The sequence below is a fragment of the Vulpes lagopus genome, chromosome 16 (genome assembly GCF_018345385.1).
Source record: "Vulpes lagopus strain Blue_001 chromosome 16, ASM1834538v1, whole genome shotgun sequence".
In the NCBI taxonomy this organism is placed as follows: Eukaryota; Metazoa; Chordata; class Mammalia; order Carnivora; family Canidae; genus Vulpes; species Vulpes lagopus.
Genome location: NC_054839.1, coordinates 31,191,799 through 31,208,940, shown reverse-complemented (window position 1 = coordinate 31,208,940; position 17,142 = coordinate 31,191,799). Strand labels below are relative to the sequence as shown.

The 17,142-nt window shown below is 39.6% G+C and overlaps 1 protein-coding gene across 1 annotated transcript in view; it reads left to right on the top strand.

The window, feature by feature from the left end:
- The first annotated feature begins 4,327 nt into the window (after positions 1-4,327).
- ACOD1 (aconitate decarboxylase 1) overlaps positions 4,328-17,142 on the top strand; it is a 34,688-nt gene continuing 21,873 nt past the window's right edge. Inside the window, exon 1 of the mRNA XM_041731052.1 lies at positions 4,328-4,462. Within this exon, the coding sequence (XP_041586986.1) occupies positions 4,328-4,462 (135 nt within the window). The remainder of the gene's footprint in view (positions 4,463-17,142) is intronic.

Below are 17,142 nucleotides of genomic sequence, written 5' to 3'. Positions count from 1 at the left end.
CTGATAACAAAATTGGTATTTCTGTCTTATTGTAGACTTAGCAATCTTGAGTTGTTGTTATTGTGGTCTTGATTTGCATTTCCCTGATGACTAGTGATATTGAGCACCTTTTCATATACCTGTTGGCCATTTAGATGCCTTCTTTGGAAAAAATATCTATTCAGTTCTTTTGTACACTTTTTGGTCAGGTTATTTGGGGTTTTTTGCTCTTGGATATAGAAGTTTCATATGTGTTTTGGATATTAACTCCTTATCAGATATATGATTTACAAGTATTTTCACCCATTCCATAGGTTGCCTTTCCATTTTGTTGATTGCTTCCTTTAATATAGTCCCACTTGTCTATTTTTGCTTGTATTATCTAAATATCCATCGATGGATGAATAAAGAAAATGTGGTATATATATATATATATATATATATATATATATATATATATATATATAGAATATTATTCATCCTTAGAAAAAGAAGGAAATCATGCAATTGGAATATGAATGAGCTAACACAAAAGGACAAATACCACATGATATCACTTACACAAGGAATCTAAGATAGACTCATGTGGTTCCTGGAGACTGGGAGTAGGGAGAAATAGAGAATTAGACAAAGGACACAATAGTTCAGTTATACAAGATGAATAAGTTCATACAGGTCTATAGTACAGCATACTGCCTATAGTAAACAATACCATATTTTGTACTTAACATTTTGCTAAGAGTTTAGGTCTTATGTTAAGTGTTATCACAAATAATAATAACAATAAAGAGAAAGTTATTTCAATTGGCAAGGTTATTTCAAAGTGTGTAAGCAAGACCCAAAACAATGTAATGGTAAGAGTTTTTTTAGTTTAGTCTATCTAGAATATAGTAGAATCGCCTAGAAGGGAGTAGTATTTGAGGTAGCATGGCAGCTGTATTCTTTCCAGTACCAAAGAGCAAAACTAGAATCTATAGGTAGAAGTTAAAAAAGGAAAAGTTCAGGTTTAGCTTATGAAAAGCTTTTGGACAGTTGAAGCCATGGAAAAGGCTACTTCGACAAGAATTGTGTTCCCATTCCTACTACAGATCTAAGCTGGAGGCCCACTGAAGACAAGTGATATAAAAGGGATTCATAATTTGGGTTAATAAGCTTCACTAGATGCTCTACTTCCTTTCTATTTCTAAGATTCTATAATTTCAGAGAACTGTCTCACCAACTTCTTATGCAAAAATAAACAGATTTTTTTTCTAAGCTCCTCTCTCATTTTCAGGGATCAAAACTTGATTTAATACCTCTAGTATTAGAGAACTTAAAATCATAATCAATAGCTAATATTTTTTATACACTGCCCATGTGCCAAGATACATAGCAAACAGTAGACCAATGATGCCCAAAATGTTCGCATACCCAGTGATTACCAGATTTGAAAAAACGGGGAGAATTTTCTTCTTGTCATTACATCTTTGACTAAATGTGAGGGCAATACTCTCATTATCATAAACTATTTCCAAAGTGTTTTATGATCATTTTTATTCATTTATTTAAAGAAGTCTAACCATACAAGTATAACAAGTGAACATTTACTCATAAATCTACTTTTATAAGTACGTTACAAAATAAAAACCTATTAAATAATACAGTGCCAATCCACATAATTTAAATCATTTTATTGCACAAATTGATTTTTTAACTATATTGGTTGCTCACCTGTTCATTCTACAAAACTTCTATCTTGAACCCTTATGCTTAATAAAAATTGAGGCAGTCATTATCCGTTTGGCAAAATCCATAGACTTGTATAACACAGAGTAAATATTAATGTAAAATATAGACTTTAGTTTAAACTAATGTATCCATCAATTGTGACATCAGTTGTAATAAATATACTATACCAATGGAAGACACAGAAGAAACTGTGGAGGTGGGGAGTATATGGGAACTCTTTGTACTTTCTATTCAATTTTTCTGTAAACCTAAAACTGCTCTAAGAAATTAAGTCCAGTCATTTTTTTTGTAAGTTGAAGCAGTCAAACTTTCATCAGCCCTTTGTTTATTTATGCTCAAGCCATGCCCCAAAAGGGTCTCTCACCCTGCATTTATCACTGTTTGCAAATATCTCAGCCATAGAAATATAGAGATACTAAAGATAGAAAGAAGCAGCTTTCATTTCTCTCAGGAATTGTCCCAATGTGTGACATCACCACAATCTGGAAGCTTAGCTTTACCCTACCCAATTTAACACAACACCGGGTGTTTTTAATATATCCTAAGGACAGTGGGAGAGTTGTTCCACGAATTTTATACATATTTGGACTATCCATTCCCTTTTCCTGATAGAATCTCCATCACCTTTCTAACTCTTGTAGCCCTGTCACCATGGGGCTGGATCAACCCATCCCAGTTTCCTCCAAGTATTCTTGTGGTTTGGTCAGTGGAAATAGCTGTCTCCAGTCGTTGAGTGCCTCTCACGTATAAGGCATGATGCCGAGTTCTGGGGATACAGCTGTGTGTAAGGCAGGTGGCGTTCCTATCTCCACAGAGAATGCAAACATTACATGAATTTTATAATAAACAAACAACTCTATGCCTCTGCCATCTTATCACATTCATAGTGTTCACGCAAGAAATATCTATGGAATGAATGAATGAATTCAACTGATTAGGAAAAGAACCCGGATTCAGTTTAATTTTTCCTTTCTACCACCTAGATAATATTTACTAAGTGCAGCCCAGGTGGCTCAGCAGTTTAGCACCGCCTTCAGCCCAGGGCCTGATCCTAGAGACCCAGGATCTAGTCCCACGTCAGGCTCCCTACATGGGGCCTGCTTCTCCCTCTGCCTGTGTCTCTGCCTCTCTCTCTCTCTCTCTCTCTGTGTGTGTGTGTGTGTGTGTGTGTGTGTGTGTCATGAATGAATAAATAAAATCTTAAAAGAATATATTTACTAGGAAAAAAATAATAGCATGGACAGACTAATATATGCATATCCAAACTGCTTAAACTGAATATGTTTAAAATACTGGTATAAGGACACCTGAGTGGCTCAGTGGTTGAGCGTTTGCCTTTGGCTCAGGTCATGATCCCAGAGTCCTGGGATTGAGTCCCATATCAGGCTCCTTGGGGAGTTTACCTCTCTCTCTGTATCTCTCATGGATAAATAAAACATTTTTTAAAATAAATAAAATATCGGTGTAATCACTTATTTGATGTTCTAAGTTTCAAATAAGCCCTGTTTGTTGTTGTTGTTGTTTTTAATTTAAGAAGAATGTTTTTCCCTAGTTAGCAGCTTCAGCTGACCAGATGATTATCCTGAGTGTTTTGTCAGAGCACTTCAGGAAGGCTAACTATGTGTGTTATATATTTAATTGTTCTGATCAAACCTTAAAATCTTCAGTTCAGAGAAGTAGTGAGGGGACTCTCTTTTTCTGTTCTTTCAGTAGGATAAGGCAATAACCACACACCCTGTACAAGAACATCAAAAGGCATCTTGTGTTGGTTTAAGATTTTTTTTCTGCCAGCTATTTTCAGCTACTCAGGTGAGGCTAAGGGTTGGATGTACCCAGGGAGGGAGTGGAAGGTGTAAGCAAGGGGGTGATTAAAATGATGAAACAAATCCAAGCAGTGCATGGAGGGAAATGAGGACAAAGAGTGGAGCCTTCTCAGAATAGCACTTAAAGACATGGGATTGTGCTTCAATATTCTTTTCTCCTCAAAGGAGGAGTTCAGGGAGCTAAGAGAGCATATAATGGGGTTTCTAACCAAGAGGGAAGAATGGAAAGATCATTTCCCACCTCTCGCCTTTGCTGTCTCTCAGTGTGTCTCTAGCCCCCTTTATTAACACCACACGCCTGGAGCCTGCCACCTCAGGTCTACCAGAAGAACAGAGAGCCTTTTCAGCTTCCCCTGAATTAATCAATATTCTTTTCACTTCAATTCTCTTTCGCCCTTCAAAAGCAACCTTTTTGGGTGACTTATACTATTGCTGGTGTGAAAAGGGTTGAATTGCTTGATTTGCTCATCATGTTACTGGTGTCTATTTCTGTCTGGCTAAACACTAATATCCCATCTCCAAAGTTAGAACAAAAAGAAAATTCTTATTACTGTAATCAAAATACTTCCTTAACAGGGAACCTAGACTCAAGAGATAGGAGTAAAACAAAAACTGGTGTTGGTTATATTTCCAATGACCCAATTACAATGTACAATGAGGAGTAGCATCACCCACCCCCCTCCCAATGGTGACATGTGCTGGTAACCCGGACGAAGGCAGGCAGCACCAGACAACTCACCTGTGCCACAAGTCCCACCCAACACTTTCACATCAATCTCTTTGGCCAAAACTTAATCATGCGGCCACATCCACCACAGTGGCAGAAAAGTGCCTACCTGGAAGACTATCAGGAAATGGACAGCAAAGCCACCAACAGGTTCAAGAATACATCTATCCAGCTGGTGGAACATTTTTGTCTACCTAGTTTCGAGGCATGTTAAAGTCACCAAAGGATTCTTATATTCATATCTGTCATCATGCTCAAATGAAAGAGGATCCCATGAGCTATCACTACACCAATTCTCTATATACAAATCTGACTCTCCTCTTCCTTGTCAGCGCATTTCACCCTGAACTGTAAGCCTTCACAACTTAGAGGCCATTCTATTTTATTTTTGTATCTGAAACACATAAGCTTCCTCAATAAAAGTTTGTTCAGTGAATGAATGAGTCAGTGAATGAACGACTAAACTGGATGGGTAAGTCTGAGGGAAGAAGTGAATAAATATATTCCAAGTATCTAATTTGCCCAGTTGGCTTAGTTTTTTTTTTAAATCACAATTTATTTAGCTTTTAATTTTTTTCCACCTCAAATTTTTTTTATCCCCTGAGGAGAGAAAACTTTTAAATTTTAATATTTAGACTTGCTGAATTTTAAACCCAATGCCTTGATAAAATCTTTTCTCAAAAAGGCCCAGTGGACATAAATATGAGGGTGGTTTATGTTCTCTTTATCTTCAAAAATGTTTACTATGTGTCTATCCACAAGCACTGAGTGGGAGAAATCATTCAAGAAAAGCTAAACAAACATGGATCCCTATTAGCTGCTTATCATCTATCTCAAGACATTTAGCATGAGGCTATAAACAGATTCCATACATTTTCCTCCTTCACATATATATATATAGTATATCAATAATAATGCCTTCGGGTGATTTGTAATACATGACTAATAACTTAAAATTTTGTGGGAATTTTTTGTCTCACATGGAAAATTGTTTAGATACTATAATATGCCACCTTTTCAGGGAGAAATCATGGGCATGTCAACTGTATTTTTAATTAAACTATAACCCATGGCTTCCTTTCATTAATATGAATTAATAGCAACCAGAGGTATTGATAGTCTTTAGTTTTCTGAAATGTGGTGTGGGATGATACACAGAAAGCTGGTATAAGCTCTACTTTCTACAAAATATTGAATGCTTAGCCAACAACTTTCAAAATACTGTATTGTTACAATGATGAGTAAATATGCAAGGTGAAGTTTTAGCTTGTGTTGAAACAGTAGTCAGGAAATAACTAAGTTGGTTTTGCTTCTACCTTGCTTTTGAGACTGGAGATGCATATGTGATGGAGGAAGAGTAGCACCTAGTGGTAAAAAGTGTCAGTTGCACCCACCAAGTAGCTGACCAGAAAGTGTTCCAGAAAGTCGTTCAGCCACATTTTGGAAAAATGCATTTTGTATTTCAGGCATTTTAAATGCTGGCCGCTTTGATTCCTCAGATGGATGTTTATCATCATGTCAATTAAATATTTGAGTCTACTTTATATGCTTGAATATTTCCAGATAAAACCTAAGTATGATCAATATATCCAAGAATTTAGAAAAAAGACCCTAAGGGTGCCTGGGTTGCTCAGTCAGTTACATGTCAGGCTCTTAATCTTAGGTCAGGTCTTAATCTCAGGGCCATGAGTTCAAGTCCCACACTTGGCATGAAGCTTACTTAAAAAAAAAAAAGAAAAAGAAAAAGAAAAGATCTTAAACTTTCCAAACATATTACAGGTAACTTAAAGGAAGTTAGAAAAAAGATGCAAATTAAAATAGTGCATTTTTTAAATGACTTCAGTTTTTATTTAATGATTATCTACTAGTACATTTGAGCAAAAGAATATTGCTTTCTTAAGCAATGAGTAAGTATTTAACTGAGATTATTCAAAGAAACTAAAAGTACATTTTTAAAAAAGATTTCTTTCTTGGGGTGCCTGAGTGGCTCAGTCAGTTAAGCATTCAATTCTTGATTTCAGCTCAGGTCATGATCCTGAGGTCCTAGAATTGAGCCCCACATTGGGCTCCCTGCTCAGCAGGGAGTCTGCTTCTCCCTCTCCCTCTTCCTCTGTGTGTATGCATGTGCTCACTTGCTCTCTCTCCCTCTCTCTCTCTCTCTCAAATAAATAAATAAAATCCTTTTTAAAAAATAAAGATTTATTTCCTTATTTGAGGGGCAGAGGGAGAGAATCCTCAAGCAGACGCCTCACTGATTGTGCAGCCCAACACAGGGCCTGAGATTATGACCTGAGCCGAATAGTCAGACACTCAACTGACTGAGCCACCCAGATGCCCTGCAAGTACATTTAAATATCTATCCTGAAATTCTCTTTCCTTTCAGTGATGGATAAGCATAACACAGTATGTTATCCCCTTTGGACATACAATAAATTAATAATTGAGCATTAAAAACTTTTCTAATGAAAATTAATTTTAATTCGTTGGTTGACATTGGTTGTCATTGAGTGAGGTATGGAGAAATCATTGGTAAAATTATAAGTAATCATTTGTGCATACCTTTATACCTAAATAAATTAAATATAAATTCAACTCAAATTTTACTCCCCTGGTAGAGTAAAATCATGAGTATATCATTTGTCCTTGAGACCCTGATAGGAAAAGAGAATTGTGAAATTCAAATTGCACTTACATAACCATTTTGTTTTGATTCCCAGGCTCATTTTTCTAGTAGCAGGCACCACACACACACACACACACACACACACACACACACACACATACAGGCCAATCATCATATCCTGCCCCTTTGCCTTTGGGATTATTCCAAGGTTGTCCATTCAAAGTGCAGCTTCCAGCAGAGATATCTTCAACCAGAGTTGGAAGGGAAGTCCCTCTGTCTCCTAGGTGGACAACTCTAAGGGGTAGTACTCCAGTCACAAGAAGCTCCTTGCAGCAGAAAATGGTGTCAAATATCAAGACAAATAACCTTTAAGGCATGAATCTTGTTCTGATTGCAGAGGTCCCTGGCTCCTGTTCTAAGTTCCTGTTTCTCTTCCCCAGTTTCTCTTCCCATAAATCTCTTTGAGACAAAATCTACTTTGAGATATGTTTCTGCAACCTAAAGAGAACTGACTCATCCTGCATTTCTAAAATAAGGCATAGTTCTGCTCATGCTACCACCCTGGTCAGAAAATCTCCAATGCTCTCCATGGCTTGAAAAATTATCTCCAAGCTCTTCTGGCTTTGTGATTTGGCTCTAATCTACCCTTCTAACCTCATCTCATTCAATCCAGTGAAACCAAATTATTCTTTATTTCTTCAAATAATTTATTTCTTCACCTACTTTTTATCCTTATTCACTCTGCTACATGAAAATTATTTTCTACCTCCAGGCACCCCAGTTTCCACCTTCTGAAATTGTATCCACTTTTAAGATCAACCACAAATGACTCATCTTCTATAAACCCTTCCTCATTACTCCATGAATCAGTTAAGGTTAGGGTCAGCTGCCTACAGATGAAAATCTAAAATTATAATGGTTTAAAGAAGTGAGAAATTTAATTCTTGCTCACATAAAAGAACTCTGGAGGTCAGCGAGGCATTCCTGAGCTGTTATAGTGACAACATGGACATCAATGTATTAGTGTTCTATACTACATAACAAATTAGCACTAATGTAACAGCTTTAAACAAATTTTTATTATCTCACAGTTTCTGTGAGTGACGATTCTGGCTTTGGCTTAGCTGGGAGGCCTCATAAGGCTGAAATCAAGGTGTCGGCTGGGTTGCATCTTCACTGGGAGATGGGAAGGGAAACTCACTCCCAAGCTCCCTCAGAATTCAATTGTTTGCAGAATTCATTACTTTGTGGCTATAAAATTCCTGGAGCATTACTTTTTTCAAGGTCAGCAACAGAGAAAAAGAGTCTCTGCTGCTTGGAGTCTCCGAATTCAGGGAAGGCATAGGCCCTCTTTTTAGAGATTCATCTGATTAGGGGAAATCTACCCAGAATAATCTCCCTTCTGATGAACTCAAGGTCAACTGATTAGGGACCTTAATTACATCTACAAAATTCTTTCACCCTTGCCATATAATGAAATGTAATCATGGGAATGATATCCCATCTCCTTTGCCATATTCCATTGATCAGAAGAAGTACATCATGGGTTTTATCCTAATTCAATGAGAGGGGATTCTATAAGGCATGACTCATCAGGAGCTACCTTAGTATTGTCCAGACAATCAGGGACCTGGGTCCCCAATTTTTCTGCCCTACCCAATCACTAGCTTCCATCCTCAAGTTACCCTCAGATGAAAGAAGGTGCTAGGGCTCTACCTATCAAGTCCAAACCTAACACACTGCAGAGATGAGGAAAGGAAGAGAGCAAGAAAGAGTATTCCTCCTGAGTTGGTTGCCTATAAGCAGACTTTTTAGAAGTGCCACATGTTCACTTCAATCTCTTTAGCCTCAGGTGCTGACAATAAGAAGTGTACTAACCGTAAAGGAGTTATCAGAAAGCAATAAAATGAACTTAAAGTCAGCCTGGTTTTTATTGTCACCATCCACCAGCTGATTGTTTAGCTATTCTAAACAATTTGGTGATAGAATATTCCTTCCTGAAAAACATTTTATTAGTGGTCTAAATTCTAAATAATTGGTGTGATTATGGTTGAATTTTAAAAATACAAGTGGGGTACCTGGGTGGCTTAATCAGTTAAGTGGCTGCCTTCAGCTCAGGTCACAATCCCAGAATCCTGGGATGGAGCCCTACATCGGGCTCCCTGCTCAGTAGGGAGTCTGCTTCTCCCTCTCCCTCTGCTCCCCTCCTTCCCCCAGCTCACAAGTTTTTGCTTGCACACAGGCACCAGAGTTCTCTCTCTTTCCAATAAATAGATAAATAAAAATCTTTAAAAAATAATAATCATATATGTGGAAATTTCAAATTAGCACAGTTTTATTATTTATCCTCTAATAACACAGTATTTTACTTGGAAACTAATTCAAAGAACTCCTCTATTACCTCCTCCCACATGAGAAATCCATTTCAAGAATAGTTCATATGCTTTAGAATCTTCCAACTTCCCTCCCACCCTGCTCCAAGCAGTTTCTCTCTAGCTCCAGTGGAATCACACATACCTGCATTGAAACAGCAGATTCCAAGTAAACTATGATAGTACAAAAAAGAAACAGAAATGGAATTACTTCAATTCTTTCATTCTGTGTAACTGCCTAGAGTTGTTATTTGTGGTTAATTTTGAAATAGCACAAAACAGTGTGAACTGTGAGGTGTACTTCAGGTGTACTGTTTTTGTTTGGTGATTGCAAATTTTAACTTATGCATGAAATATTTCACTTCATGGTAGTGATTTAAAATTAAAATATTTTTTCTTTTTTGTTTCAAGTAGGCTCTACACCCAACGTGGGGCTCAAATTCATGGACCTGAGACAGAGCTACACACTTCACCCACTGAGCCAGCTGGGTGCCTCTTCTTTTTTAATTGTTAGTTATTTCTAAACTAAAGAACAAATTCAGAAAATGAAACATCACATCGCTGGTCAATTTAATAGGTACCTAATTTTTGCAAATGTTTTAGTTTTATTAAATTTTGTTTAATTTTTATTATCCGCATTATTATTATAATGTCATGCATTACTATGACACACAATGATGCAGATATAATTGTTTTTTCTTTCCATTTCTTTACACCTGACCTATCTATGGAGCTCAATGACCTTGATCTATCTTTCTACAAAATAAATAAGTATAATAAGTAACTACAGAACTAAAATAGCATGCTTTGCTGAACCCAGTTTTGAGATGGAGATATCTCAACTTCCTGTCCTGAGCTGAAAAGAGAAAGAACTTTACCCTAGTCTCAGTTTTCAAGTGCCCCAACCTGGTATCAACACCAGGCTGTGGTTTTGGCCTGAATAATCTAGCCATGAGTGTACCAGGTCCCCCACACAGGTAAGCTTTACTAGGTGTGAATCAAAGATAAATTAGATGAGTTAGAAAGAGAAACTGAAAAAATTTCTTGAAAGTGGTAAATAAACTTCCAATTATTTTTAATGGACAGGAAGATTGCTCTGGTTTAAAGAACTTGATGTCCCCTCCACCCCACCCCTGTGGTCAACATTAGTTTGGAAGCATTCAGTCTCAACCATTTATCAATCTGCAAGTGCTCCATCTATTCCACTGAGACATTTGAATGACAAGTTCTCACCTTCTTTATAATAAGCAGGCTATGTTAACCAGGGACAAGAGGGGCACACAAAAACCCCATTCTGGAAATTCTTTTCTCAGAATTACACAGTTTGGAACTGTATCCTGGAACCTCATTCACAACAGATAGTGAGTTGCCAGTAGAGCAAAACACACTGCCTCAAAAATCCAATACTGAAATGTTAATTCAATGCATTATCATACCTCCCTAGATAACAAAGGACATCAAATTATCATCAGCTCTTTCTGTCCAGGCAAGTCATAGCTCCCTTCTATTTCTGGTCTGCGGAAGTTCACCCATTTCAAAGTAAGCACCACCGAGATACTAACAAAAGAAGGCAGAGGGATGTGAGTGATAGTATTGGTTTGTGATTTTATGTAATTCTGACATTTGGTTTCCCCAAATGCCCCTGGGGAGAGGGCTGGAACAGAAATTGCTCATGCCCACTAGACTGTGGTTGGCCCCAGCAGGCGTAACTCTCTGCTCAGACATTTACAGGAAAGAAAGATCCATGGACACTGGTCATGACAAGGACAGGCTCAACGTGTGGACACGGATTATGCATTTCAAAATTAAGTCATTTTTATATTTTAAATTCATATTAATATTTGCTATTTATTAAATAACTTTTAATAAATGTTATCAGTAATATTAATGTTATTTACTAAATAATATTTAATGAATGTCATGTGTTAAATAATAATTTAATAATATAATGTAAATAATATACACTGAATAAATGTTATTAAATGATAATACAGCCAATTTTAAAATTAAGCATCAATCTCCAATGTGCTAAATACACATAGTTAAGTCAAATGCAAATGGAAAAAGAATAAAGCAGGGTGCATTCTGGAGTTAACATTTGTAACAGTGAGGATAAGATATGTATGTTCACACCAAACCTCCTAACCTTTCCTCACAGAGGTAGGAAGCATGGGGGTGGGGGGTACTGGAGAAGCTGCCAGGAAACCTCACAGGAACACCCCCTCTCCTTTGCTGGGTTCTGGTTCTTTTTTTCCATTGACCCACCTCCAAGTCCTCTGGGCCAAGAGATACATAGTCCATGTTGAGCCCAGCAGAGAAAAACCAAGCCAGTCAAAGTAGAGGAGAGGAAGTATAGTGGCTCTACCTCAGAGCCTTCCCATTCCTTCCAGGATTTCTCAAAATGATTCTCTCTGGCTCAGAAGAGACTCCTGGCTTCAGCTTCCAGATGCTCCCTGACAACTAACACTGTGGCACATGCCGCTGAAACTGCAATTTGAGAAACTCTGACCTCTATCATGTTAACAGGATAGAGTAAAACAGTGCTTTAATAGTCAGATTTGGGTTATTGTATGTATAACACCAATTTGTTCTATTACTTAGTGTAAAGAGCAAAATGGAATCCCTCATGTCAAGCAGGAGCCTGTGTCAAGCAACAGCACAAGCAGGTAAAGTACTGCAGCTAGGAGATACTTACCAGCACCAGCATCAGCAGATGCCCCAGAATGGGTAACGAGCAGGAGCAGAGGAGGTCTGTAGGGATGGGTAAGCCATTAAATGCCTTTAAAAACGGAAGGATTTTGGCAGCAAACTGTCGTACTCTTCAGACCTGACCCCTCTATGTCTGACCACTTAATAAAGGCAACTGTCACCAAAAGCTCTGCCCGATGAATCTCGGAACAGAACCAAGATCCTCTCTGCTTGAGCAAAAGAAGCAGTTAAGTGATGAGAGCTGACCCAGACCAGCCAAGGCCTGAGCTCAGCTGTGCGCCCACAGACTGACTTTGCATTTGGTACACTAACTTCTGTTACCTCCACTGCTGTGTGGCTTGTTTTCTGTCCTGCTCTGTGTGCTGTGTAAGAAGTCAAGTTTAATCACATGGTGAAATGTCCTTGACTTTGGAACCCTGGACCTGCATTATAATTGTGATTTTACTTTGCTTTATGATTGAATAAAGTTGATATTGTGGAAAGACACACCATGCGTGTACACCTTCATCATGTGCTCATGACAGTTAACGCAGAAATCAGTGGGAAGGTAGGGGTGACAGTATCAGAGGCGATGCAGTGAGGCTGGGTGGGGACACTCACCAATAAAGCACAGCCAGTGAAGCACAGTCCTGGAAAGAAATGCATGAGGTACAAACTAAATCAGAACCTGAAGCCCCAAAATGCACATTAAAATGGCTTTTTCCACAAGAGAAAGCAAGCCCTAAGGAAGGAAAAAACAATTTGGGGAAACTGTGAAAATGGCCCCATGAACACAAATGAAAGAAGGGATCAAAGAATAAGTTACCACAAAAAAGATTTTAAGCACACAGAATGTTTTAGAATAGTGCTCAACACCTCTACACACACACACACACACACACACACACACACACACACACACAGGTTTTCTGCTTTGCAATGGTAACCATCGATGTCAGTGAGATTTCTCAAAGCAGATGCTCTTTCTCCTTTTGGGGCCAAAACTGACATCTGCCCCAGGCCGGGATGCCACTACCCTCCTTGCTTTTCTCCCGACTTCCATCTTCATTCTGCTTCCCCAGGTGGCCACCTCTCAGACCTGTGCCCCATTTGTTCTTCGATAGCTTCTGAAATCTCAGGTGTTCCTTATACTGACTTCTTCCAAGGCCATAAAAGATAGTCACCATCTCCCTTCATAAAAAATACCTCCAAAAGCCCCTGCATCCCCCTTTATTCTGTTTGACAAAGAAGCCCCTGCAGGTAATCATATGCAAACAGTCATGTCCACCCTGACACCCCTGCTGTTGATCACTGCCAGCTGGCTCTTGCCCCATCACTGCCCTGAAAATGCTTTGATGAAGATTCCCAAAGGCCTCCTTGTTGCCAAATGTAATCTCTTTTTTTTCAGTCATCAGAGTCCCCCAAAATCTCTCTGACAGGTGACTCTGCTGGTCACTTTGTGTCTTTAAAAGTTTTTTCTCCTTTGGGTTTCGAGAAAATACTGCTAATTCTGCTGCCTTGCTTACATTCCTGCTCAGATTTTTTTGTTGGTTATATGTTGGTGTTCCCTAGGGCTCTGCAGTCAGGTTAGTCTATACCTATGGCTCCAACTGTGGCCTCCAAATCAGGAATATCCTCATCCCCAGGGCCCTTGTTAGAAATGCAAGTTATGTTGCCAGATGGAATTAAGGATACCCAGTTCAACTGGAGTTTCAGATAGTGTAAATTTTATGATAAAAAATATGTAGGGTGAGTATGTCTCATGTACTTTGGGGATATACTTATCCTTTTTAAAAATTGTTGTTTATCTGAAATCAAGTTTTATTAGGCATCTTGCATTTTTTTTAATTTGTTAAATCTTACAATCCTAAATGCAAAGTTATGTTCCCTGTCACAGTCCTACTGAAATTTTGGAGGTGAGGCCCTTAATCTGTGTGTTAGCAAGCTCTCCAAGTGATTCTAAGTTCCCTAAAGTTTAAAGAGCACTGCTCTATATCACACCCTTGAGTGACCTCATCGGCTCCCATGACAACACTTCCCCAAAGTGTGGGATGCTCCTCAACTGCTAACTGATGGGAGTTTTCCTGAATTTGAGTTAAGCATGTGACCCACCTCTGTGTGGAAAAGCAGGAGGAATGCAAGAATAAAGTGATCAAGTGGTTGGCTTTAGAGCAGTTTCAACCTGTCTTGGTATGAGATTGAAAGTCTTGGTTTCAGACTCCTTGTAAATTTTGGAGTCTGAGTGTAGAGGAGCCAGTGCCTCCACCTGGAGTTTCTCTGAGCCACCATGGCTTTTGATTCTGTGGAAAGGCTTGGACAGTGAAATAAATTGCACAGTTGCCTGTTCTTCCAACCAGAATAGTCTTGAGGACTTAACTCTGAAATTGTGGAAGAAGGCAGCCTTTAATCGAAATAGCACTGTCCAACATCTGTGGATCACAAGATCAATTAATTGAAAGCACAGCTCTCCTTCTACACACTACAGTTTATTGAGCACCTACTAGGCACTCAGAACTGTGCCAGATACTATACAGACTATAACACTTCTAACTGGGGATTACAAGAAATACTGGGGCACCTGGGTGGCTCAGTTGGTTAAGGGTCTGCCTTCAGCTCAGGTCAGGATCCCAGATCCTGGGATGGAGCCCCACATTAGGCTCCCTAATGAGTGGAGAGTCTGCCTCTCTATCTGCTTCTCCCCCTGCTCATGTTCCCTCTCACTCTCTCTCTCAAATAAATAAATACAATCTTTAAAAAACACACACACAAAAACAAGAAATACTGAGAGAGCTAGGTTCCAATTAACTTTACCAATAATCGTGGTATAATTCTTGCTATGTCGCTGTTATGTTGAAATAAAAATCTCAACAGTGAATGGAGGTTTTTAAAAGGAGCAGCAGCAATGAAGCCTCAGATACTTATATAACTTTAGGATGAAAATATCAAGAAGGATAAAGGGGAAATCATATAAGCAAGTAAGATACATTCCATAAAATAATAAAATATAGGACCTTTTGGTACATGCTTGATGGCAAGAAAATATCACAAGTTAGAATAATGCCCATTATTTGTTGAATGTGTTCCATGTCACATGTGGGGATCTTCTAATTCTATGAGACATATCTATTTAAAACTCCCATTGTGTTGACTAGATGATGACTTAGCTTCTTCCCCTGAAAAGGCCTGGGGAACCAATTTGGCACAGTAGGTGGCACTGTCTCCCCTGGGTTTCTCAGTTGGGGTCCTCTGGCCACACAGAGCCTTCCTTAAGGAGGCACTGTTGACACTGCCCCCTGGTCTAGCTGTGAGCTGGAGCTGTCTTGGGCTGATCCAGCTCATTGGGTTCATCCGCTGCTGCCCACTGCCCTCCCCTCCCCGCACTGCCCCCCCTCCGACTACACCTCCCCTTCGGCCACCCCACCCTGTGCAGCCACAACTAGCTGCCCAAGTCTTCCTGAAGTTTTCCTCTGCCAACAATGCCCTTTCCTCTTTACTCCACCTGGAAAACTACTCATTCTTTTCTCATAAGGCCTTAATGAAATGTCCCCTCCCCTGTGACACCTCCTTGACACCTCCAAGCAGAATCTGTAGTGATTCAGTGATATCTCAACTGTCAATGCCCTCTGTTGCATGGCAGTAATGCCTTATAGTCACTCATGTATTTCTTCAACAAATATTTGTTGATCATCTGCTGTGGATCAAATACTATGTCCAGTCCTGGAAACAGAAAGATGTGTGGTGTGTGGTGGGGTCTGCTATCATGATGCGGGCAAGCTACAAGGGGAGGTGGGGATGTGACACCAGGATGATACCCTAAGGATGGGTGAGGATGTACTAGGGGAGCATTAGGGAAGCACAGGGGAGCTGCAGGTGATGAGCCTGGGGAGGGGAGAGGGTGGTGATGCACAACTAGAGGACAGGACACCTAGGAGGGCAACGCAAGGAGCAGTGAACATCACTAAGAAAGGAGAAGGCACTCTGGGCAGTGGCGACAGAGGAAAGGCAAGTGAGTTATGCGTCCTGGGGTTGGGGAGAACCTAAAAGCAGTTAGATGTTTGGGGGAACTCAGAGAGATTAACAAGAGATAAGCCTGGAGACAGGAATAGGAATCAGAACATTCCCATCCTTTTAGGATACTTAGATCTCATTCAGGCAGCATATTAGAATCACCCTGGTAGCATCATTAGAGTACACATACCCTGGGATGCCTGGTGGCACAGTAGGTAGAGTAGCAGGCTCTTGATTTCAGCTGGAGGTGGTATGCGGGCTGCTGTGCTGAGCCTGGCATCTGCTTAGGATTCTCTCTCTCCCTCTCCCTCTGCCCCTCCTCCCTGGGCTCTCTCTTCTTCTCTCTCAAAAAAATAAAAAGTAAAAACAAAACAAAAAAAAAAAACTTTGATAGGTTTAATAGGTCTGGGCAAGGGCCAGAAATCCTCCATTTTAACAAATGTTCAGGTGGTGCTGATGCATTTGCCCAAGAACCACATTATTTTTTTAATATTTTATTTATTTATTCATGAGAGACACAGAAAGAGAGGCAGAGACATAGGCAGAGGGATTCGATCCCTGGACCCTGGGATCAAGGCCTGAGCCAAAGACAGACACTCAACCAATGAGCCATCCAGGTGCCCAATAAATGCATTTTTTAAGAAACACTTATATAAATGATGGGAAGCCCTTGAAGAACTTACACAAACACGTAACAAAGACTGTGTTTTAGAGAAAACACTTTTGTAGTTTAAAGGAAGATGCCAGAGAACTAGGTTGGAAGCAGACAGTCCACCTAGGAGGTCTTTTCTGAGGCCAAAGTAAGAAATGCTAAAGGCCCCTAGCAAGCAATAGTTTAGGGGACAATGAAATTCCCCAAACATGGTGATTAGATATATCAGAGGATGAGGGAAGAGATGGCTCCTAGTGTCCCAGAGTGAACAGGCTTCAAGTGAGACACAAAGGACACAGAAGTCTCATCCTGGGGAAAGACAATGATGCATTTAGTCTTTTTCATACAGAGCAGTAGGTGCTTAGGGACATCCAGATAGAGCTAGCTAAGAGAGCTGAAAGTTTGAGCCTGAGGCTGTGGGAAGCATAATGAACCCAGGAGACAGGTCTGGAAGTCATCTGCCTCTGCTGCTGGCTGGGGACCCTGTGACCTAAAAAGAGACCCCTGGTGAGAGCATTCTGCATAAGAAAAAGAAAGCTTAG